This window comes from Hemitrygon akajei, chromosome 5 (assembly GCF_048418815.1).
Source record: "Hemitrygon akajei chromosome 5, sHemAka1.3, whole genome shotgun sequence".
Lineage (NCBI taxonomy): Eukaryota > Metazoa > Chordata > Chondrichthyes > Myliobatiformes > Dasyatidae > Hemitrygon > Hemitrygon akajei.
In genome coordinates, this window is record NC_133128.1 from 48,130,036 (window position 1) to 48,155,924 (window position 25,889).

Consider the following 25,889-nt stretch of genomic DNA (forward strand, 5'->3'; position numbering starts at 1 on the left):
ACATCATTTTCCAGTGGTCCGATATATACTCTTGCCTCTCTTTGTATATTTGAGAAAACATTTGGTATCCTCTTTGATATTATTGGCTAGTTTATCTTCATGTTTCATCTTTTACTTCCTTATGGCTTTTAAAATTGCCTGCTGTTGGTTTTTAAAAGCTTCCTAATCCTCTACCTTCCCACTATTTTTTGCTCTGTTATATGTCCTCTATTTTGCTTTATGTTGGCTTTATTTCACTTCTCAGCCATGGTTGTGTCATCCTGCCTTCAGAATACTTCTTTGGGATGTATCTATCCTGCATCTTCCAAGTTGTTCCCAGAAACTCCAGCCATTGTTGCTTTGCCACCATCCCTGCTAGAGCCCCCTTCCAACCAGCTTAGGCCAGCTTCTCTCTCATGTCTCTGTAATTCCATATACTCCACTATATAAATATTACATTTGACTTTAGCTTCTCCCTTTCAAATTACAGGGTGAATTCTATCATATTATAATCACTGCCTCTTAAAGTTTTTTTTACATTAAGTTCCCTAATCAAATCTGGTTCATTACACACACCCAATCCAGGAATAGTTGATCACCTAGTGGTCTCAACTGCAAACTGCTCTAAAAAGCCATCTTATAGACATTCTGCAAATTGTTTCTCTTGGGATCCAAAATCAGCACCAACCAGACTTTCACAATCTACCTGCATATTGAAATCCCCCAAAACTATTGTAACATTGCCCTTTTGACATGCATTTACTATCTCCCGTTTTCATTTTTAGCCCACATCCTGCCTCCTGTTTGGAGGCCTATATATAACTCCCAGCAGGGTTTTTAAAAAATCTTTGTAATTCCTTATATCTACGCACAATGATTCTACATATTCTGATCCTATGTCACCTCTTTCTAAGGATTTGATTAATTTTTTTTTACCAACAGAGCCATCCACTCCCTCTGCCTACCAGACTGTCCTTTCAATACAATGTGTAACCTTGGATGTTAAGCTCCCAGATATGATCTTCTTTCACAGCTGACTCAGTGATGCCCACAATGTCATATGTACAATCTCCAAATGCACTAAAAGATCATCTACCGTATTCCATATACTGTGTTTATTCAAATACAGTATAACACCTTAAGACCTGCATTCATCACCTTTTCGATTTTGTCCCCCGTTACACTGCAACCTATCCTACTGACTGCAGTCTTGTCCTATCATCTTCCCCTATCCTTTTTGCCTGTCCTTCTCGACAGTGACACTACACATTGGCTCTACTTGTATGCCATCTGCCCCATTCTCAGCACTATCACTCAGTTTCCGACACCCCTGCCGAATTAGTTTAAACTGTCCCCAACAGTTCTAGTCAACCTGCCTGCAAGGATATTAGTCCTCCTCTGGTTCAGCATTTGACTTAATAAGATATAATTTATATTAGTTGCAAATAGTTTAAATAGCCACCAAATTTCAATGGATCTTCTTTCTGGCATTGTTAAGAACATTGTATGAATAAAAATAAAGGTATACTTGGGTGAATGATTTGGTTCTCCACAGGATTATGAAGAAGATGAAAACATTGAAGCCAAAATTGATAAAGAACTAGATGATAATGAGGAAGAAGCAGCAAGGGAAAGCACAGATGATGAAAAGCATTCTGGGAATGAAGTAGAACAATCATGTGAATTGAATGAAGACTCACATAATGATATGGAAAAGGCTAATGAAGGGGAAAATGTTACCACCATTACTTTTGCTCCCATATCAGAGGCAGTCAGTGAAAGCTCATTCCAAGAATTAAAGCAGGAGGAACAGCAAGACAAGGAGCAGAATGAGGAAGTAAAGCGCTACATAATGGAAAAGATTGAACAGGCCAACAAGGAACTGAAGGATGAAGATCCTGTGGATCAAAATCGAGAGCGCAGATTGAAGTTCAAAGACAATTTAGTTGACTTGGTGGTCCCACCTGCAGAGTTTGCTGAAATAGAAAGAGACAATGAAGAGATCACAGGTCCAAAGTCTATAAACTATATTTCAAATGATGTTGAAAATGACAATGATGAAGAAGTCATAGATCAGATGTCTGTAAAGTATATTGCAAATGATGTTCAAAAAGACAATGAAGAAGAGGTCATAGATAAGATGTCTCAAATGCACATTTCAAATGATGCTCAAAAAGATAATAATGAAGAGGTCATAGATAAGATGTCTGAAATGCACATTCCAGATGATGCTCATAAAGATGATACAGGCAAACAGTGGGATGAGGATAAAAACAAGGACAAAGAAGTGTTGATGGTAAAAGATGGAAAATTTGAACTACTGAGTTTACAGGATTTTGAAAGTCAAGGTTCTCTACCTCAGATTTGTATTGATTTCAGTGAAAATGCATGGGAACAATTGGAAAATTTTAAAGGAAAAAACCTCTCAAGCATCCAGAACAGTTTATCTGCCTTCCCAACAGAAATACTTAATACACTAAAACCAAAAGAGGAACAAAAAGATAAAGTAACTTCATCCAATGCACAGAAGAATAGAACTAAAAAGTCATTATCTCGAAGAGTGCAATCTGCAACAGTTTTCTCAAAACAATCTGCCGATGTTATTACCCCAGAACATAAAGAGCTTAACTGGAGAACTCAACAAAAGAAGATGCAGTCAAAGACAGAGGTATTCTTTGTTTATTAAACTATATAAATCAAGTTCATCTGCTTGTAAATTGTTTCTGCTTTCTTATAGTATCTATATAATTTTCATGGAGAGCAATATGTTGAGAACATGAGATTTTCTTTAGTTTCATTTTGTGTAATATAAATAAAGTTGTACGTATATTATACATAAATGGAAGTATGGTGGATTCTGGTTAATAGGGACACATCAGCACCTGTGCATTTTTAGCCTAATTAAGCAACTATCACAATTAGCCAAAGTTTCATGGAAACTTGTGGCTTAACTACTGAACCCAGTGGAACCATTTCTACTGCTAGGAAAAGGGACAAAGGTGGGTTACTAGCACCTTAAAACCACTGGCTTCGGGCAGATGGAGCTCATCAGCAGTGGTTGGCAGCTCACCTAGGAGAAGGAAAACTCTGATCCCAAACTTCCGTTGCCTTGCAGCTACACCCACTCACGGAAAAGGCTTCGGGAGCAAACCCTGAGGGAAAAATCTAGAACGTGAGTCACTAAGGCAGTCTTACATTGAGTTCAACTTTGACTGGCAACTTCTGTGACGCTGCTGGTGTCAAACTGTATTGGTCTCTGCTGTTTCTTTGGATTCATCAGCTGTGTAGAGAGGGGGAGCCTGTTTCTTGCTCTCCATAGTGTACAGCCCTGGCTTGCGAATCACAGCTGGGGTGCTAGGGTGCAATATCCATGGTTGACCCCAACTATTTCCTCCTCCATGGAAATAGTTTAAAAGGTATAATGAAGCCAAACTATATAATTACTAAACTAACTACAGAAATTAATACAAATTATGTATTTAAATGAGATACAGAACAAATTAGAGCATTACCAATACTACCACAGTACTATAAAATTGTATTAGTTGCCAATATTTATCACACAGAGGAATTCATCCGGTGTAATCTGCCTTCTATGGGGTGTCCAGGGAGAGTAGCACCTATAGTGAATGGGCTTATCATGTCCATTCTGGAGCAGCTCACTCACTTTTGGTCCCCACTGGACACTCAGCTCACTGCAACACTTCATGGAGAGCAAAAGGCAAGATAAGGTACTCGTACCTCTGCACCTGAACTTCTAAGGTCGAGAAAGTGGAACTGTTTCAGTACAATGGACTTCTCACTTCAGAAACACTCCAGCACAGATTTCATTGTCATCATCGGACATGACATACGACCAAAATGCTGCTGAGTTCTTTTGATTGACTGTAAATGGTTGACAAAAATAGCGTAGACACCTAGTGCAGATAATGGACTGCTTTCATATGAAGCTTTCAAAAATTGCATCCTCCAAATCTTAATTTGTATTGTAACATTCAGGATGATTGTCGATACCTTCCAATGCTTCGTAGGTCCTAAATTGTTGAAGAAGTGAAATTGTTTCACTCTCACTCCCAATGGTTTCTGGCATCTCCAAGCCTGAATGCTTGACACTGCAGTGAGCAAAATAATTCTAAATTGTCTTACTGTTTATTTATCTCCAACTACCGTTGACAAAAATCTGCTTTTTGAACACAAACTCATGCAAATGGTGCTATTTAAAAACTGCTCTAAGCATTGTGTAGTGTCTAACATCCACACAAGTTCATGTGACTGTCGCTAGTTAGAAACTGTTCAGCAACAGTCTCCTGTCCCAATTAAACAGCATAGTGTCCCAAATATGTGAAGGGACTACCAGCTATTTTCTTCATTACTTTTGGTTCTTTAAGAGTGTCCCAGTGTCCCAAATAAGCAGCTACCCGGATTAACCAATGGAGCAATTAACTGGAATCCATTGTATAACATTTTATTACCCAGGAGAAGGATTTAGGCTTAACTTTGATAGGAGGATTTACTATTTCAGCAAAGAAAACTATTTTCACTGCTGTTCTTATCCTTTGCACATATTTTTCGTGTTATAAATGCTTGTCCAATTTTCCCTTGTTAGGGGAGTGACAAAGTCTGCTCCATATCAGACAAAGTATTTAATGTTCCAACAGCAAAAATAGAAAAATACATCATGGAATATGAATACATTGGGTTAGTAAAGTTATGTATATATCGTGAGGTCTAGTATACTTTGCCTTTGTAAAACCATAAATCTAAGCATGTATTTGGTTATGCCACTCTCCATTTATTTATATAAGTTGGACCTGGGTGCTGTAACAATTACATTAAAAACATGCAGCATTTAGTTATATTGAAGTAAAGCACACTGTAACTTCGAGAAAATCATTGAACTGTTACTTGAAAATCAAATTTAATGTAAATTTAAACATTCTTGCTTAAAAAAAGTCAAATACATAAACCTGAGAGAAATTAGATAGATGAGCCAAGGATTCAATCTGAGACAATTCCACATAATTCACTATTTCCTAAATTATTTGAGATTTTTTTTTTGTCTCCCTTCTTGGAAGATCATTGCATTTGTGACACGGCTTTCTGCGCAGAATCAGCAAGGAGTTAGAGTAGAAATTTATCCTCAGTCACATAACCTCATTGTACAATTTAGTAGTATGCAAAGTGTGCTATTTTTTCCTCAGTATTAGCTGATGGCTCATTTCTTATAGACTTGATTATGCCCCCAATTTCTTAATTGTGCTCTGCTTATTGCTTTTGTGAATTTTCATCACTGATTTCACCTCATTTTAAATATACTACCAAACATGCCATTTCTGTTCTTCTATTTGTTTTTAATTCCATTGTTGGATTTTTGAAACAGAAAATATGTTTATGTATCAGCTTTAAGGGACAATATAATTTATAAATTATGTTGGCGTTGTATTCACTAAAACCAAGTGCTCTATATCATGCTGATAAAATCTTGCATTATAATTGATTTGAAAAATTCCTCGCCAGTTTTTAATCTGCATTTCACTGAATATATTCTAATTAAAACTTAATCTGAATAGAATAGAAGGTATGCTCTTGAATATTTCCACTCTTCCAAATGTATAAGACTCAAATCTGCAGTATCATGGCAATTCAAGGCTTTTAATTTAAAAATTCTTTGTCTGGATTTCATAAATGTGGAACTAATACTTCTTGTCACCCTTGGACTTTCTTTGCTCTTAAGATACAAAATTGAGTGTTAACACCAGAGAGGCAAACATTGAAATTGAAATAGAAGCAGAAAATGCTGGAAACACTCATCAGCTCAGGATGCATCATTGGAGGGAGAAGAGCATTAACATTTGTGATGAAAGCCAATCTACCTGAGGTGTGAATTCTTTCTCTCCTGCAGATGCTGCTAGTTCTTCTTAACATTTCCAGCATTTTTTCAAAGTTTTATTTTGGGTATCCATGCCACCTTATGATTTGCATCTCTTCTTGTTTTTAATGTTGCCCTTCATTATGAGCTTCTGCCTTTCACATAAATTTCCTAGTTTAAGGAAAATATGAGCTTATTGTTAAATACTTAAAAAATGAAGAAAATATTCTAATTCATGAAAAAATGTGGTAACTAATGTAGTTTCTAAGCAACTATTCTGTAGAAACTGCTGTACCTAAGGAGAGAGAGGCTGGTTTGAAAACTGCTTGGATTTGAGGTGCATGACAATCTGGTTTGATAAGAATAAATCCATGTTGTACCACCTTATGGTTTAATTTAGTATGGTAATTTATTACCTATGATACAGGCCAGCAAAACTGATGAAGAGGAGCGGAAGAAAGAGGAGAACAAGATAGCTTTTGGGATCTGGCTTCAAAAGAAGAAACAGCAGCACCAAAAAGAAAAGAGAATTCAATGTGCAAAGGAAATAGAAAAAAAGAATAGTAAGGTAATTAGAATTATTCTTTTCTCGAAATATGAAATCTAACCTGCCTATTTAATCAAATTACACTGCGGAGGATATTGGTTCTGATTGCAATTTTAACCATTATCAACTTTGCATTTTCTTCATGAGTTAAAGCTGTCTATTTGTTTCTTTACTTCTTTTGTTAACTTTACTATTATATAATTGATGGTTCCTGTTTTGGCCTCTAGACGCACAGTTTGTTTTATATGAGCATCACTTCCTGTTTGTAAGCTTTTTATTTGTTTGTGTGTATGTGTATATATATATTTCCTGTGTGGGTTAATTTGGATTTCATTTTGAAGCACATAGAGGAAAGACAGCCATCTCCATCCTTCCTTTATTTGCCCTTGAAACAGCATTATCTTTTCACAAGTAAGATTTCATTTAAAAACTCTGAAGGAAGCTTCATCTTGGGTGATTTTTTTTAACACTTTAAAATGTTTTATTTTCCATAGCTGTTAATATGATGACAGGTTTAGGATCTTGGTCTCTCCTTCTTGCCTTTGTACAGGGCCAACAAAGATCCATTGGCTACTTTAACCACCTTGAAGCAGACACCAGGAATATCACCAACGGCATGCCCCTTTCGACCAAAACCAGCAACCAGAACCTCATCATTTTCCTCTATGAAATTCAAGCAACCATCATTTGGAACAAAAGCTGTAATTTTCTTGCCATTCTTAATAAGTTGTACTCGGACACACTTTCTGATAGCAGAATTGGGCTGCTTGGCCTCAACGCCAACTTTTTCCAAGACTATTCCTTTGGCATGGGATGCACCTCCAAATGGGTTGGCCTTTCAAGCTGTGCCCAGGTGGGCTTTCTTGTATTGCTTGTCATGCCATTTTTGATCACGACGAAGGTTACGCAACTTTCTAGCTGTACGCAGACCACGGCACTTACCCATGCTGCAGACTCCGCCGCTTGTCAACGAGAAAAGGCATCTTGGGTGATTTTTGAGAAGGTGCTTATCTCACTGTATAGTTTCGTACATATGCACTGCAAGGGTAGTAGAGTGAAAAGGTAATTTGTCTTCAAAGGCATTGTCCACGGACTGAAGATGTGCCTGAACACCACAGTCGCTTCCAACCCAGGCAACCTCGGTCGCCCAGACCTGGAAGTGAGGTCAGAATGTGGTACATCTATCATGTCATCGCAATGCTTGAATGAATCCACGATTAGCACAGCTGCAGCATGAGCCCGTACCAGAGCTGAAATGGCAAGAGTGGTTTATGTTACATGTGAAGTTGAGGTGCAAATGGAGAAAGCTCACTAAGACATGGAGAAAGCATGTGTAGAGGCTACATTAAGTGCGCCCAAGGAAGGGCGTGAAGCTGAGGCTGCCTCGGCAGAGGTAAAGGTGTATGAAACAACTGTTGACTTAGTGGGGAGTCTGTAACCAGAATCAGTCATGCTTTGCTCTCACAACAGCCAATGCATCTTACTAAAGAATATGTCCAAGCATATTTTGACTATAAAAACTGTAGTGCTCCTTCTCTACAAGAAGCTGTCCACACCACGTAGCCAACATGTCTTTCACATAGTCCAGCTTTTGACAGTAAAGTTTTACAGCAGCAAAGACCCATAACACTCCCTTCCACAGTTCAACCACACCAAAGACCTCAGTCAAATGCCAACCCAAGTTCCACAGACATGGACAGACTGAACACATGTAACAAACCAGTCTCCACAATGCCCTCATTTAGGAGCCATTGGTACATTAGATTTGGCTTGGTGTCTGGCTCATTGAGACATAGTCACTGAAGGACTAAAAGTGTTCAACAACCAGCCTGCCAGTTATCTGTCCTGGAAGTCAAGCTTTCACAATGCCATGGAAGGACTGATCTCAAACCTAGTGAAGAGTTGGAGCTTCTCTGTAAGTAGCTTGGTGGGGAGTCACTGCAAGAAGGGTTAGGGCAGTGCACATTAGTAATCCACCTCAGGGTTACAAATGCTGTGGCAGAGGCTGGACAAACGCTAAGGCTCTTCAGAGCAAATTGAATCTCTCTCCAGCAGACTTGATTATTTTCCAAAGCTCCACACAAAACTGCAGAAACTACTGGAGCTTGCAGATCTCTTGCTGCAAAAAAAAAATGAGGATTACTTACTAGGACTGAGTTACTTGGACACGGGAGGCCTTCTGTTCACCCTCTGATTGATCACGGATGTTGCGTTCCAGCTGTCTACATGATAAGCAAGCCAGGGCAGTACAATATGGAGAGCAAGCTGTTACCAATATAGCAGGCTCCCCCTCTCTATGTAGCTGATGTATGCAAAGGAATGGCAGAGAGTGATACAGTTTGGCATCAGCAGCATCGTATGAGTTGCCACTTAGCATTGAACTCAATGTAGGACTGCTTTAAGGACTCTATCTCTGGATTTTTCCTCTGGGTTTACTCCCAAAGCCTTCCCCATGAGTGGGTATAGGTGCAAGGCAGGGGAGGCTTGAGGTCAGAGTTTTCCTTCTCCTAGATGAGCTGTCAACCATGGCTGACGAGCCACATCTGCCTGAAGCAACTGGCTTTAAAGCACCAGTAACCCACCTTTGCCCTGCTCCTGTCATTAGAAATGGTTCTACTGAGCTTAGTTAGCTAAGCCACACAAGAAGGCCAGGAGCTGGACTTGGTTGTCAGAGGCTATTTAAGACGTATACCTTTGGTAGCATTTAATAGGTACTGGGAATTTATCCCTACTATAATCCCTGGCTATAGCAACTTTAAATAACCTACTAGAACACAGCAAGAGGAATAAACCCTGTAGTGGAGAAACTACCAAACAATATGTAAGAACATTGGATAACTGAAGGATTCAGGTATAAAACGAAGCCTCATGTCCACACTATCCGCCATTTTCATTCTTTGTGGAATTTGTCTGCTGCCACGCAGAAATGTGGAATGACCCTAGTTTTGTGCTCTCAACTTCCAGCAACACCTCATTCAAAGAGAGGTCTCTAGCAAAAGCATAGAAAACCAAAACCCCTATCAGGGACAACAAAACTGAAGTAGAAAACTCTTATTATGAACCCCAGTGGACGATGCCCAGTCCATAATGTAGTATTGATGTGACTGGGACACCGCTGCAGATTGAACAACCACGTTTATTCAACAGACTTCCATTTTTTCTTACCTTCGTTCTGACGTCATACGCACTCTGACGCTACGAATACTCACACAATACATTACACGTAAGACACCTCACCCCTTAAGGAAAGGCAGAAGTTTCAGGAAAAAAAAACTCTTGTAGACTAGAAGCGCTTTCCAAAAAGGGCATTAAAAATGTTTCAAATGTTGTGCTTCAATAGCAGACCAAGCAAGACTGTAAAGCTAGCATACACTGCACTGACTGCAACAGTGACCAGCACATATTAGCACTTCATTCAAGACCAGCACCTAGGGTTACTACTGGTTCCAGCATACATGTAGCAGAGTACAGCGGGCAGCCATCAGATTAGCTACTTCCTCATGCACAGAGGTATGTGGGAAGGGCTTCAAGGCAAATCCTACTCTAAAATGTGTCTACCCAACATTTATCTGAAAAGATATCCTGAGCAAAAAATTTAAAAAAACATCTGTGATACAGAGCAATGTATCATTGGCAAAATCAATATTCTTTGACATAGTCAGTTTTCAAAGTTCTATTTCATTATACAGTCTAAAGACATGTTCTGGAACATCCAAAGTTGCCAGAAGAAGAGCCAGTGGATTTGTCATTGAGTCCATAGGAGGGGGAGATCTTATCCTTACCAACCCCCATTGAGTGTGACCATATTCCCAACAACAGGGATGAAATCCCAACTCCTGAAGCTGCATGCAGCCATTCACATCTCAAGGCCATAGCTGACAAGATTCCCCAATTGGCTATTCTGCTGAGATTCTCCTGTTGCTTGGTAGATACTCCATCTGTGCACAAAAGGTATGTAAACACTTCAGTTGTCCGCACAAAGCATCTGATGCCCAATGACTGGACCTGGGTTGGGTCATAGTGGATGAAGCCTGCCTCAATGGTGCTCATCAGCCCACTGTCAACATTTTTAAGACTAATGTCCTAAAGAATAGTGGGGGGGGGGGGGGGTCCAACTAATTTCAGACTCTGTGAGAGTAGAATCTGTATGAAAGAGAAGATTGTAGGGAAGAAAACCAAGCACCCTGACATGTTTACCTCTGCTCAACCAGATTTAGGCAAGCTGATCTTCTGTCACTCAGAAGATGGTATAATCTTCCATTGAATATGAGGTCTTCCTTCAAATCATGAATAAATAGTGAAGATGAATCAAACAGTTGGGTATCTCCCCTTCCTTTTCACTCTTACCATGATAACTCTTACCAAAAGGCAGAGAACAGGTCTTCAGTTGACGCATTGAAAAGGATACCAGAAATGAAAGACCATAATGCAGTCTTAATAGAAAGACTTTTCAGGAACAATCATGCTGAGTTAGTACCTCCACCATATTCCAACAAAGAAAACTGGTATTTGCCTAACTTTGCTATACAGTCCTCTGAAATTTGCACAAATACGAATAGTCTTTGATTCAAGTGCACAGTTCAAAAGCATGTAATTGAACAATGTGCTCTTGTGCGCTCCAGACTTCAATGACAGACTGTTCGGGGTCCTCATGTGTTCCAGAACTTGAGTCTGTCGCAGCAATGGCAGACATCGAACAAATGTTCTATAGGTATGTAGTGAGAGAGGATCATCAAAATTACCTCAGATTGTTGTGGTTCGTGACCACCAACTGGCCAATGAGATTCTGGAGTACTTCAGCTATGACCTTAAGGGGACAGCTATTGAGGGAAAGAAGGAATTCAGGACTGAAGCACATTAATACATAGGCATTTCTACGTTGATGATGGTCTCAAATTATTTTCTAGTGCAGAAGAAGCATGTTAAAAACAGTGCAAGACATGTTGGCACAGTCTAAACTCAGACTTCATTAAAATCTCATCCATCAGTGCTGATGTCATCCGACGTTTCACATCTGCAGATCTGGCCAAAGGTCTACAGAGTCTTGATCTTGCACAGAAAGACTGTGCAACGTAGTCTGGGCCTTGGATGGGTCTTTGTTACCGACACCCTTACTTTCTGGGTTGCTGATACTGAAAACCCTTTTCCTGTCTTGGCTTGCTATTGACTATCAGCAGCCTATTTGACCTCCTTGGATTTGCTGCTCCAGTCAGTATTCAGGGATGCTTCATGTTAGGAGAATTGACCCCAGACACTTGTGGATGGGATGTCCTACTCCCTAAGGGAAACAGGAACAGTGGCAGCATTAGTGTTCTTCCCTTCAGGATCTAAAATGTTTGAAAATTCCAAGAACCTACACAATTCCACACCTACAGTTCAAAAGAAAGAGGCCTGCATCAACTAAAGCTGTTGCTGCTGTTGCATGCTTGAAGTTTATGCACACTGCTAGATGTAGTGAAGTTGGAGTCATCCTGAACAAGGCAAAACTTGCTCCTAAATCATATCTCACCATACCAAGGCTTGAACTCGGAGCTGCTGCTCTAGCAGCTGGGATGGCAGAGATGATAACCAAGGAACTGGATACTTATCAAGATCATATGAAGTTCTTTACTGACAGCAAGTGCTGTCTGTGCTCAGCAATATATTTAATGAAACAAGGTGATTTTATGTTTATGTACATAATAGGATCCAACTTGTTAGGCAATCAACTCAGAAGTGCCAATGAAACTATGTTCCTACTGATTTCAACCTGACTGATCATGCCCCAAGGTGATCAGCTCACCCTCTCCTCAAGGTTAACTGGCTCAGCATTTCGTGCTAATCCCCACCAGGAACATTACCATGGCCAGTATTTTTGAAGTGAGAATGATTAAAGACTGTTTAGTAAGACTGTTTTCAAGACCAGTCTCTTTGTCTATCCTTTTTTTTTTGCCAAAGACTTAATGAAATGATTATTTGACTTTTAGTTTCTGTAATTAAGTTTGACACCCTGTGGATGCCAGATGGGGAGTATTCTGGCCTCCAGAGGGCACAGTTTGTTTTGCATGAACATCACTTCCTATATATAAACTTCTTCTACATATCATTTCTTGCATGGATTAATTTGGATAGTGGAAATTTCCTTCTCCATCCTCTCTTATTGAAAAAGGAGCTGTAGGAGAAGGACGAGGAAGCCAGCAGACCATAGCGAAGAGAAATATTGTTTGTATGTACCGTTAGGATATACCTTTTAGTTTTATATCATTACCATGCCTAAGCAGAGAGGCAATCCAATCCATAGCAGGACAAGACATTGCAACGATGTTGCCTTGGAAGTTTAGGCAGCAGGTTTCTATTATGCCGTCTTTGTGCCAGGCAATAACCATCTGTATCAAGTTGAAATCCACTCTTTTCTATAATCCTAGATATTTGATTACTATGGACACTATTCACTCCAGATGGTAAATTGATTTATTAGTGTCACATGTATTGAGGCACAGTGGAAAAACTTGCCTTGCATACTGTTCATACAGATCAATTCATTACAACATAATGCATAATATCATTATACATTAAGCGAGTACAAGGTAAAACAACAAGAATGCAGAATAAAATGTTACAATTACAGAAAAATTGCAGTGGAGGTAGACATAAGCTGTAAGGTTATAACGAGGTAGATTAAGAGGTCAAGAGTCCCTCTAATTGTACTAGGGAATCATTCAGTAGTCTTAAAACAGTGGGATTGAACTGTCCTTGAGCCTGGTGATATGTGCTTTCTTTCAAGCATTGCTATCTTCTATCCAGTGGGAGGTGGGTGTGGACTTTGATTGTGCTGGCTGCTTTACTGAAGCTGTGATAGTGTATACAGAGTCCATAGAGGGGAGCCTGGTTTTTGTGACTTGCTGAGCTGTATCCAAAAGTCTCTGCAGTTTCTTGTCATATCAAACTGTGATTCATCCAGATAGGATGTTTGCTATGGTGCTTCAATAAAAATTGATAATGGTCAATGGGACATGCCAGATTTCTTTGGCCTCCTGAGGAGTAAGGGCACTAGGGAGCTTCCTTGGCATCACATCAATGTGGTTGGAAAAGCACAGGCTATTGGTGATGGAGAGGATCTTGAAATTCTGAACTATTCATCCTCAGTACCCCTTCCCCTTCCCCTTCCTGAAGTCATTGACCAGCTTGATTGTTTTTGCTGGTCCTGAGGGAAAGATTGTTGTGATTACACAATGCCCCTAGGCTTTGTATTTCCTTCCTTTACTACGACTGATTGTTATTTGAAATATGGCCCATTACAGTGGTAATATCTGCAAACGTAGAGCAGTATCTGGCCACACAATCATGAGTGCACAGTGGGTAGAGCAGGAGCTAAGGAAGCAGCCTTGTGGGCACCAGCGTTGAGAATAATCATGGCGCAGGTATTGCTACCTATTCTTGCTGACTGCAGACTGTTGGTCAGAAAGTCAAGGGTTCTGTTGCAAAGGAAGGTGTTGAGTCCTAGGTCTAGAGGCTTGGTGATGAGTTTGCTTGGAATTATAGCATTGAAGATTGAGCTGTATTCAATAAACAACTATCTAACCTGGCTGCCTTTACTGTCCAGATGAGTGCAGGGCCAGTTGGGTGGCAAATTGCGGTGGGTTGAGATAGTTTAGGAGACTGGAGTTAATACGTGCCATGACCAACTTCATGATGGTGAATGTCAGAGCCACTCAGGTCAGGTCAAGTCAAGTCAACTTTTATTGTCATTTTGACCATAACTGCTGGTACAGTGCATGGTAAAAATGAGACAACGTTTTTCAGGACCATGGTTTACATGACACAGTACAAAAACTAGACTGAACTACGTAGTAAAAAAAAAACACAGAGAAAGCTATACTAGACTACAGACCTACACTGGACTGCATAAAGTGCACAAAAACAGTACCAGCGTTACAATAAATAATAAACAGGACAGTAAGGCAAGGTGTCAGTCCAGGCTTCGGGTATTGAGAAGTCTGATAGGTTGGGGGAAGAAACTGTTATATAGTCTGGTCGTAAGAGCCCGAATGCTTCGGAGCCTTTTCCCAGACGGCAGGAGGGAGAAGAGATTGTATGACGGGTGCATGGGGTCCTTCATAATGCTGTTTACTTTGCGGATACAGCGTGTAGTGTAAATGTCCGTGATGGCGGGAAGGGAGACCCCGATGATCTTCTCAGCTGACCTCACTATCCGCTGCAGGGTCTTGCGATCCGAGATGGTGCAATTCCCGAACCAGGCAGTGATGCAGCTGCTCAGGATACTCTCAATACAACCCCTGTAGAATGTGATAAGGATGGGGGTGGGAGATGGACTTTCCTCAGCCTTTGCAAAAAGTAGAGACGCTGCTGGGCTTTCTTTGCTATGGAGCTGGTGTTGAGGGACCAGGTGAGATTCTCCATCAGGTGGTCATTAAGGAACGTTACCTTTTCTTGTTAGTTACTGAGATGATAGCAATCTTTTTAAAATGGGTGGGAATCTCAGATTGAAGTAGCGAGAGGTTAAAAAATGTTTGTAAATGCCCCTGGCAACCATCTGCACAGAATCTTAGGATGTGGCCAGAGACACCATCAGGGCCAAATGATTTCCATGGGTTCACTCACTGGAAGGTGATCTTACATCTGCAATGGTGATTGTGGGGTCAGGAGCACTGGAGGTTGCCATGGTGGGTGGTAACTTCCAATCCCCTTCTGTTAAAAACTTGCATAGAATGCATTAAGCTCATTGGGAAAGGATGTGCTGCTGTTTACAATGCTGTCTGACTTCATCTTCTAGGTTATTACAGCAAGTAAACCCTGCCACAATTGATGGCTGGTCTGGAACTTGACTTTGGATTGTTATTGTCTTTTAGCATCCTGAGAGCTTAATGGAGATCATATCACAATGTTTTGATTATGTGAGGGATTTTTTTTTGTTCTATCTAACCTGTTGTGCCATCTAAAAAGCACTGGAGTGGGTTACAAGATGAGCACACTAATGCTCCTAAGCCCAGAAAATGGAAACACGAGGAAATCTGCAGATGCTGGAAATTCAAGCAACACACACAAAATGCTGGTGGAACTCAGCAGGCCAGGCAGCATCTATAGGAAGAGGTACAGTCGATGTTTCAGGCCAAGACCCTTCGTCAGGACTAACTGGAAGAAGAAATAGTAAGAGATTTGAAAGACCATAAGATATAGAAGCAGAAGTAGGCCATTCAGCCCATCGAGTCTGCTCCACCATTCAACCATGGGTTGATCCAACTCTTCCAGTCATCCCCACTCCCCTGTCTTCTCCCCATACCCTTTGATGCCCAGTCATTGGCGTTGTCCATTGCTGAGTGCTCAGATGGCCGATCTGAGATCCACATATTCTGGTGCAGTGTAGGCCTGAGTAAGTGGTGGCTGTGTTTTTTGGTTGCTCATTCTCTCCTTTTGTGTCTGCTACTTGTTCTCTTTGGCACAGAGGTCACTACATAGTCATCCCTTTCTTATTCCTCAGTTTTATCTGTACAGCCTCAGTAGATGAACCCTCAAGACCATCCTGTATGAGCATCGCAGTGACATTTTCCCTGAGTAGTAATGCCACCCCTCCCCACTTTAATTCTTCCTGTACTGCCACGTCTAAAGCAATGAAATCTCAGATTACTGAGCTGCCAGTTCTGTCCCTGCAACTAAGTCTCACTAATGGCTACAATGTCACAGTGCCACGTACAGAGCCATGCTCTAAGCTCATCTGCCTTACCTACAATACTCCTTGCATTGAAATAGATGCAACTGAGAACATTATTCCCACCGTGTTTAACCTTTCCATTCATGCCTTTATATGTAGGCTTACCAACACCTTTCCTCACAATCACACCATCTATCTGCCCTGGCACTTTGGTTCCCATCCCCCTGCACCTCTAGCTTAAACACACACCCCCCCACCCCCAAATCAGCAGTAGCTTCAGTCTCTCCTCACTGCCGCCTCTTGAGCCAAACCATCAAGTTCTGCACTTTAACACTGGCCCACTCACACTATGGCTACTCCCACAATGGCCACTCCACTTAAACTCTATTTATTTTTATTGACCCTTGCCAAGTGCCTAATTGTCTATTATTTAAAGCAAGAGCTTTAATGCATTTGCACAAACATAAGAAGCTGAACTCTACAGTATATTGTCAGTAGTTCTGTTATATGGATTTGAAAATGTTACAGTGTCAGCAAAATAGATCACTAAAATATACAATTAATAGAACTGGCTTTCTCAAGCATTACCAGAAGACTTAGCTTAGTGAAGTAGGGATGTCAAAATATCTTAAAAGTAAATAATCCTTTGACTATGTTCCCTTTCTCGTTTATTATTATTATTATTTTATTTTGATAAAATAGCAAGAAATGTATTATCAACTAACTGAACTAGTTATCTATATAAGTAAATACAGTATGCACATGATATGAAAAAGCTACCAACTGTGAGTTTGTGAATCAAATGTGGTTAGCTAGTGTGAAGCTAGAAAATATTTAAGTGTCTGATTTATCAATATAGTGGTAGGTGCCTGGAATGCACCACCAGGAGTGGTTTGGATGCAAATACAATAGAGGCATTCCAGAGGATCATGACTTTGCAGAAAATGGAAGGATAGGGATGGACATTGTGTAGGCAGAGGGGATTAGTTCCACTGGGTATTTGATTACCAATTTAACATTTGGACTGAAGGGCCTGTTACAGGCTGTACTGTTCTACATTCTAAAATCCCACCAGCAAGACCATATACACTCTACCTATAACATTTAAGAAATATTTGGAGTGGGAGGGGGAGGGGGAGATCCAGAATGATAGGAGAATATAGGAGGGGGAGGGATGAAGCTAAGAGCTGGCAAGTTGATTGGCAAAAGGGATACAAGGCTAGAGAAGTGGGAGTATCATAGGACGGGAGGCCTTGGAAGAAAGAAAGGGGGAGGGGAGCACCGGAGGAAGATGGAGAACAGGCAAGGAGTTATTGTGAGGGGGAAAGAGAGAGAGAAAAAGAAAAAAAATAGATAAATAAATAAGGGATGGGGTAAGAAGGGGAGGAGGGGCATTAACAGAAGTTAGAGAAATCAATGTTCATGCCATCAGGTTGGAGGCTACCCAGACGGAATATCAGGTGTTGTTCCTCCAATCTGAGTGTGGCTTCATCTTGACGGTAGAGGAGGCCACCTCCAATGGGATCCCACTACTAAGCACATCTTTCCCTCCCCCCCCCCCCCCCCCCCCACTTTCTGCTTTCTGCAGGGATCGCTCCCTACACGACTCCCTTGTTCATTCGTCTCCCCATCCCGTCCCACCAATCTCCCTCCCGGCACTTCCCCTTGTAAGCGGAACAAGTGCTACACCTGCCCTTACACTTCCTCCCTCACCACCATTCAGGGCTCCAGACAGTCCTTCCAGGTGAGGCGACACTTCACCTGTGAGTTTGCTGGTGTGGTATACTGTGTCCTGTGCTCCCAGTGTGGCCTTCTATATATTGGTGAGACCTGATGCAGACTGGGAGACCATTTTGCTGAACACCTACGCTCTGTCCGCCAGAGAAAGCAGGATCTCCCAATAGCCACACACTTTAATTCCATGTCCCATTCCCATTCTGATATGTCTATCCATGGCTTCCTGTACTGTCAAGATGAAGCCACACTCAGGTTGGAGGAACAACACCTTATATACCGGCCGGGTAGCCTGCAACCTGATGGCATGAACATTGATTCCTCTAACTTCCGTTAATGCCCCTCCTCCCCTTCTTACCCCATCCCTATTTATTTATTTATTTATTTATCTATCTATCTCTTACTATCTCTTTTTTCCATTAGTCCTGACGAAGGGTCTTGACCTGAAACGTCGATTGTACTTCTTCCTATAGATGCTGCCTAGCCTGCTGCGTTCCACCAGCATTTTGTGTGTGTTCCCAGAAAAAATGTTCTTATTTGGGCTTAATATATGCACCCCTGAACATACATAAAATGTTTTGCTTCATTAAGCATGAGGCAGCTCAATGTTGATGCAGAGCTGCAGCGAGTGCAATTATGCAAGCTTCTTCTCTATCACAAATGAACACCTCAGTTGCTATCACCAAATAAGCCAAGGCCAGCTGCAAAGATCCTTAACATCCTTATTTGGAAATGTATCTATTCTGCCCTCACTCGAGAGTTTTCCCATTTTCTTAAGCTAGGCAGAGAGGTAAACTCCAGCCCCGCGTAGTTGTAGTTTGGAGATGGTTTTATTATTCACCCTCACGTTACAGTATGCAAGGAGCCGAGTAAAAAGACAGTATTTATTGGTGTTCTCACAAAAGATAGATTGAACTATTCATTAAAATTCCTTTGACTTCTAATAGCAGCTAAATGAAATGTACAAACATTATAAAAATGGTCAAACTGATGGTGAAAGTTTGACAACAGCTGTGAACTTACAAGTAAGCAGTGAGTCTAGTAATTAGGAATGAAATAACAAATCAAATCAAGAAGGACATAACACTCTCCACCTGGTACCTGTAAAAGATGCCACCAACTGAACTTTCATAAAAAAAACTTTCATAAAATGGCTTTCATATAAAAAAAATAAACAGAATTGGAGACAGTGCTCCTGATCAATTGAATAGCACAGTCAAGTACTAAAAAGTAATAAGACCATCAAATAGATTTGAAATAGAGGAGTAAAATTCTGTCCTTCAAGAAGGATCAATACCCAAAGGTAGTGAAAATACATCCATTTAAAAAATATAGCCATAACATAATGCTTTGACCAGGTCTTTCACTAAACTGACTATTGTGTACCAGACATACATTTGACAACATTTCAGAAAATCGTGTTTACAATAAACTGACAGAAAACATCTCAACATATTGATTTTTTAAAAAAGGAAAATCACATCCCCAAATCAAACCCATTTTATCACAAAGTGTAGAGAATACACCTCCTCTACCTGCTTAAAATTTTGGTCCAGATTACACAGGTAGAAAAATGTGGCTGGGGAAAAACTTGTATAAAACATGATTGAAAGTTATTTCTAACTTTCTGCAAAGGTAGATACTAAAAAATGTAAAAAGGGAATGAAAAGAGGTTGTCCAAACCCAAACTTCAAAAAAAAAAGCCAATTAGATGATGTCAAATATGCAAAAGAGAATTCAAACCAAATCTAGAATCTGTGTAGATTTAAAATATTGACTTCATTTTTACAGATTTGTAACCCGAGTTGAAGTTTCAATCATTTTCCGACAGTCTATTTTTCTGTTTATACTGTTCATTTTCTTATGAAGATATGTTGCAAACTGCGGATGATATGTGTATCCCTGAACATTAAAAAAAAGTTTTCCTTCATTAAGCATGAGGCAGCTCAGCATTGATGCAGAGCTGCAGTGGGTACAATTATGAAAGCTTCTTCTCTATCACAAAAAAACAGCTTAGTTGTTATCACCAAATAAGCCAAGGCCATTTGCAAAGAGTACTTCAAGAGCCATAACATCCTTATTTGGAAATGCATCTATCTTCCCTCGCTCAAGAGTCTGCCCATTAACCATGTCCTATTAACCTGGCATTGATCTCGTTTTATGATCAACGGTGTCCTGGTTGATAGGGATAAATTTCCACTACTTTGGACTAGTTGATCTCCTTATGCGCTTCACCCTGTTGTTCACCTACACACAGAATACTGGAATAGAGAATCCAAGTGGATCAAACAGGCTATTCACTGTAGACAAAACCCCATGTCTGGTGTACGGTTCCTCCACTGATGACACCAGGAAAGTGAACGAATTTCTGGTAACATCCCAACTTGCGCCTAGATTCTCTGAATGGAAGGGAAGTCAACACCTAAGTCCAGGTCTTTCAACCCTTTCACAGGGTTGTCTGGAGGAAATGCACTCATGACTTTCAGCTTGTTGGAGGTGATCTTGTGCAATCACAATTTGGAAAGGGCAAGCATGTCTTGGGTGTTTTGGAGGAGAATAATTGCTTTTTCCTGTAAGTGATTCTTGAGTATGCATGTATGGGAAGCAAGGCAGTTGCTTGCTTGCTCATGGCTGTTTGGGAAATGTTGTCGGGGGCTGCAGAAGTGGAGTGGTGCTACCCATATCTATGACCCACCCAAGTGCTAACCTCTGTGTAAAGGGAGCATTTGGAGGCCCATTGCATTTGCTCAAGTACCTTATGTACGTGTAGGATGTCTTTTTGTAGCAGGAGCAGAATCTCAGCCTTTGATTTGAGTGACGACATCTTGCTGGCTAGGGACTTGAGGTGAGGGTGGTGAGTTGCTGCTTCTAGAATGGAGATTTCCTTCCTGTTGTTTAGAGGTTTGTCGCACTCTATGAGCACGGGGAGAGCTAAACGAGTCTTTTCATCAACAGGTTCGTCAATGAAGTCTCTTGCTTTTTGCCTGCCTGTGACACACCTGCACATGTTTTAAGAGTGTAAGCAATGCGCCATTGGTTATGTTGAAGACATTGAAAAAAGGTGATTTAGCTCGAGACTTATTGTTCTGATCATCCAAGACAACATACATGCTCATCCTCTTCTCAATGTGGCTTTCAGGGTAGGCATTGACGAGGCAGATCCTTGAACATGACACTGGTGGAGTTTTCTCCATAGACCTCAGTACAGGAAGAGGTGGCAACTAGAGAGGGAGGGGATTCATCTTTCTCCCAGCACGCTGTAAGGAGGTACTTAAGTTGTTCTTCACAGACGAGGGAGGTGGGCCATCATGAAGAGCTGCACTGTGTTTGTTGCTGTCGGATTCAGAGCACTGGATGACAGCATTACAATCCCTCCCCTGGTGGCTGGTTGAAGAACAGCAGTGGAAACAGCGGTGCTCTTTAAGGCATGCCCTTTGCTCCTTGAAAGATTTTCCCTGAAATCTCTACACTTCCAGAGAAGGTGTGGTTTCTGAAGTCGGGGGCACTGTTTGTTAGGATGTTCTGCCATTTTAGAGTCATCCTTTTGTCCACACTGTCCACCTTAGTTTTCTGCAGTCAAACGGGTTTCTCTGGTTTGCTGCGGGTGGTCATGATAAAGCTGGGGACATTCTGGCTTCAGCCCAGATGAAACTAAAGAAGGGTAGGAAGCTAACTTTGTTTTCCAGCTTGTATCTGGTTTCCTGTGATATTCATTTCTCCTGTAGGCTAAAGGTAAGTTTCTCCAAGATGGGACTAATTCCTCGTGGTGTCCAGGTAAAACAAGCCAGATAAGTAGTTTTCGGCTTTGGCTATCTCCAATTCCAACAGCAGTCTCCTACCTCTCACAGACGTTGGGGCTTCCTGCTAGAAATCTTGGGAAAGGGCTCAAATTTAATGAAGATAGCAGCCTCCATTGCCTCTGCAGATTCGTAGCTCTCTTCCAGTCTTTGCCAAACTAAACTGAGAGCAGCACCGGGGTGTTTCATCTGAACTGACCTTATTCTGCATGCGTGCTCGGCCGACTCAGGTCCATTGGGTCTAAGCCACTTCACCAGCAGGTCAAGTTCTTCACTAAGCTTGAGGTTGAGGTCTTCAGCGGCATCTGAGAATGTGGACTTCCAAGCCAGTAATTTTCTGGCTTATTATCAAATCTGTTGAGTCTGGCCATCAGCATGTCATGATGGGCTAGGAATCTCGCAAGATCTGACACATCATGATTAGGCTGGGGTTCATTGGGGGTGTGCTGCACCTTACCAGGAAGTTTACCAACGTCACCACCCATGTTATCCCACGGTACTTATGAGCCTTAGAGTCTACCACTACATGGCTGCATGTCTCTTTCATATTTATGGGCGTGAGTAGCCAGTCATTGGATTTTCTGAGACATCAGCCTGTTCAGCGAAAGTACAAGCATGTGAGGGAGGCGGTCTCTATTCTGAAGTCTGAGCTGTCCTGTTTTGATTAGAAGTGTTGAGGTGTGGGGTATTATGAAGAAAAGGAGTCGTCGTCCCCAATCTCGAATGGCTTGTCTTGAGTCTCCCAGTGTTTGCTGGTGGGTGGGTATAAGCAGACTGGTCTGGAACATACATCTTAGTCCCCTCAGCTGAATGACATGGTGAGTTTGATCTAACATCATCATTGTCAGCTAGCTGTTCCATACCCACCTCAAAGACTTTGGCCTCCACCTCTTTTTCATGCTGCAGTGCCTTTAATGTGGCTTCCAGGTGAGACTTTTACATTAATTTCTCTTTGTGCAAATAACACACTGGCAAGTGCTGCTTCGGCCCAGCTCAGGTTTCCAGCGCCTCAGATCTGCTAGACTGTCTATGTAATCTAGATGGACGCAGCAAACACACTGACCTGGTTTCAAGGCTTCTTTTTTCCGTTGCTGACATTTTAACTCACTCTCATACAGGAGCCTGCAGAATCAGTATCTGATGCAGTGTGGTTGAAATCACCATTGAGAAAGTCATTTTACTGTGCTGCCCTCGCTCAAGAGTTTCCCTGTTTTCTTAAGCTAGGCAGATAAGTAAACTCAAGTCCGGCATAGATGTAATTTGAAGATGGTTTTATTATTCACCAATGTGTTACAGTAGGCAAGGAGCTGAGTAAAAAGACAGTATTTCTCCTCATTTTCACAAAAGACAGATTTAAATATTGATTAAAATTCCTTTGACTCCAAACAATAGCGACTAAATGAAATGTACAAATGATATAAAAATGGTTGACCTGATGACAAAAGTTAATTGTTTATCAACACAATAATACGTAATCAATAAAAGCTGTGAACTTACAAGTAAGCAGTGAGATCTAGTAATTAGAAATAAAATAACAAACCAAATCAGGCAGGACATTACAGCATCTTTGCTTTCCTATATGCTTGATCATTCACAATGATGTAACTGCTCTATAATCCCATTGCTGGATTTTCCCTCAATTACAACCTCTCTACAACTTTCAAAGGTAATAAAGTTTGAGTAATGAAAGCTGATCTCTATGATACTCCACACCCAGAAACAATGAATGGAAGAAATCGTTCCCCTTTGTGACATAGTTCCCATTTTGCCAGCCTTATACATTAATCATTTAATTATTACACTTAAATTATGAAAGCTAGAATCATTTGTTCAAAATACCCAATATTTTTGACACACAAAACCAAGAGCAAAAGTGTAGGATTATTGATTAATCATACATGTGACTACTTTGTGGCTTTATGTCATGTACCTCTGCTTCTAAATAGTGCTCTCCTAATGTAGTAGGTTACTCCTTAGTTCAAATGTGGTTGGAAGTGACCGCATAAGATAGCTGTGATTAGGTTCGGATATAAATGGCTGACTTTGGATTGCACCATTATGCTGTGAACAGTAGCAGTCTGGGATAGCTTGTAGATAGGCAACTGCAAAGTTATAACGTCAGACAAACAGTGATGGAAGCAATAAAGTTCTCATCACAAGAGAGCTTGAGGATAGAAGAGTGAATAATAGAGTTACAGAGAGCAATGAAAGCAGGTCCTTTGGCCCACTCAGTCCACGCTATCAAGCACAGTTTTTTAAACAAAGAAGGGGATGTGAGATTGCAAATACTGGAATCAGGAGAAAACAGCAAGTTGCTGGAGGAATTCAGTAGGTCAAGCAGCATCTTGAAAACAAATGTTGTAGATAGTTAAAATGTTGGGTCTGAGTATGCACCTTTGCCTCCACAGATACTCCATGACCTGTTGAGTTTCTACAATAGTTCATTTTTTTTTAACACACTAATCCCATTATAATCCAAGTTATTCTCAGATTTCAACATCCCTCCCTCCTGCCCATTCTCCCCCAGATTTGATCTCCTGTCTAGACAGCAGGGGCAATTTACAGCCTGATAATATACCAGCCTGCACATCTTTGGGAGGAAAACCAAGGCACTGAGAAAATGTGTAAATTCCATACAGACAAGTACAACACTGAATGCTTCACTATCTGGCAATGTTGACACTATGGACTTCCACACAGGAAAACATGAGCACACATTTATAAGGATTGCCCAAGGTTGGAGCTGAACTCCCCCTGTGATCCTTCACTTCTCTTGCAAGCTGGATATATCCAGCATATCTACATGTATGGTCTCATTAACCTTGGTTGATTGAATGCCAGATGAAAGCCTTTGAACTATCTAGGACAAAGCCAGTATACAACATAATCTTCTGTGAAATTGGCACATGATTTATCCTATTGTCCTGCCCATGACAGCCTGGCAACTTGTCATCTGCAGATCCTACTACTGCGCTTTCTGTATTGTATGTAAAGTGCTATTTTCAGAGTTGATGAATTCAAGTGTCAAAGGTGTTTGTGCAACATCATCTTTATTTCTGCTATAACCTTGCAACTTCTTGCTGGGGCCTGAACTGAATTATTTTTATATCTGAAAGGAGAAAGGCGCAAGGCTTGTGCCAATGCTGAAGGGAGGAAAACTGACAATGTGCTAAAGACGACAAACTGCGCAAATACAAAAAAAACAAATAAATAAGTAAATAAATAATACAAGGAACATGAGTTATAGATCCTCGATAGTGAGTCCATATGTTGTGGAATTATTTCAATGTTGAGGTGAGTCAAGTTATCCACGCTGGTTCAGGAGCCTGATGATTGAAGGGTAATAACTGTTCCTGAACCTGGTGCCATGGTGCCTAAGCTCTATCCTGATGTTATATGGCAAAGGAGTGTTAAAAAGGACTAAATAGGATGTGAGGAGACCAACAAATTTCACAACATGAGATAGGTCAGTAATAATAAATCTGATTCTGATCATCTTCAATGAATTGTTCTTTGAATATGTACACCAGCATCTCTAACTCTAAGCAGCTGATTCTTCGGGCATAGTCTGTCCAGTCTGCTATTGCTGATTGCAAGGATCTGTGTTTCCCTTGGTCCTTGAAGTCCTAAGTTAGAAAATGATTTCCAGCAATAGTTTCATTAATTGGTGACCTCCCCTCTGTGAGCTAGTCAAGATACTAGTCTGCTGGTGATTGGATCTACTGAAATTACTTAAGTGTAACATTGCAATTGCATTGCCTAATGTAGGGTCTCTGTCTGAAACATTGACTATTTCCCTCCATGTTTACTGTCTGATCTGCTGAGTTCCTCTAGCATTTTGTGTGTGTTGCTTAAGATTTCCAGCATCTGCTAAATTTCTTGTGTTAATGAATTGCAATGACTCAACTTTGTCAGGGGGCGAAAGAAATCTGGCATATCCCCATTGACCATGTCAATTTTTAATTGATGCACCACAGAAATCATATCTGGACGCACAATGGATTGGTATGGCAACTGGTCTGCATGACCGCAAGCAACTACAGAGTGTATGGACGGATATAGCTCAACACATCGTAGAAACCAGCATCCCCTCTATGGACTCTTTCTATATTTCTCACTGTCTCAGTAAAGCAGTCAGTATAATCAAAGACCTATCCTGCCTGGACATTCTCTCTTTTCTGCTCTTCCATTGGGCAGAAGTTACAAATCTCTGCAAGCATGTACCATCAGGCTCAAAGAGAGCTTCTGTCCCACTATTATAAGACTTAAGTGGTTCCATACGACAATAAGATAAACTCTTGACGTCAGTATCTA

At 40.9% G+C, this 25,889-nt stretch overlaps 1 protein-coding gene and 1 pseudogene across 2 annotated transcripts in view; one reads left to right on the forward strand and one right to left on the reverse strand.

Moving 5' to 3' along the window:
* ccdc181 (coiled-coil domain containing 181) overlaps nt 1–25,889 on the forward strand; it is a 49,914-nt gene that overhangs the window by 17,603 nt on the left and 6,422 nt on the right. For both annotated transcript variants that reach the window (XM_073045476.1, XM_073045475.1), the window contains exons 3-4: nt 1,535–2,647; nt 6,276–6,416. In XM_073045476.1, the coding sequence (XP_072901577.1) occupies nt 1,535–2,647; nt 6,276–6,416 (1,254 nt within the window). The remainder of the gene's footprint in view (nt 1–1,534; nt 2,648–6,275; nt 6,417–25,889) is intronic.
* LOC140727757 (small ribosomal subunit protein uS12-like) lies at nt 6,853–7,371 on the reverse strand (annotated as a pseudogene).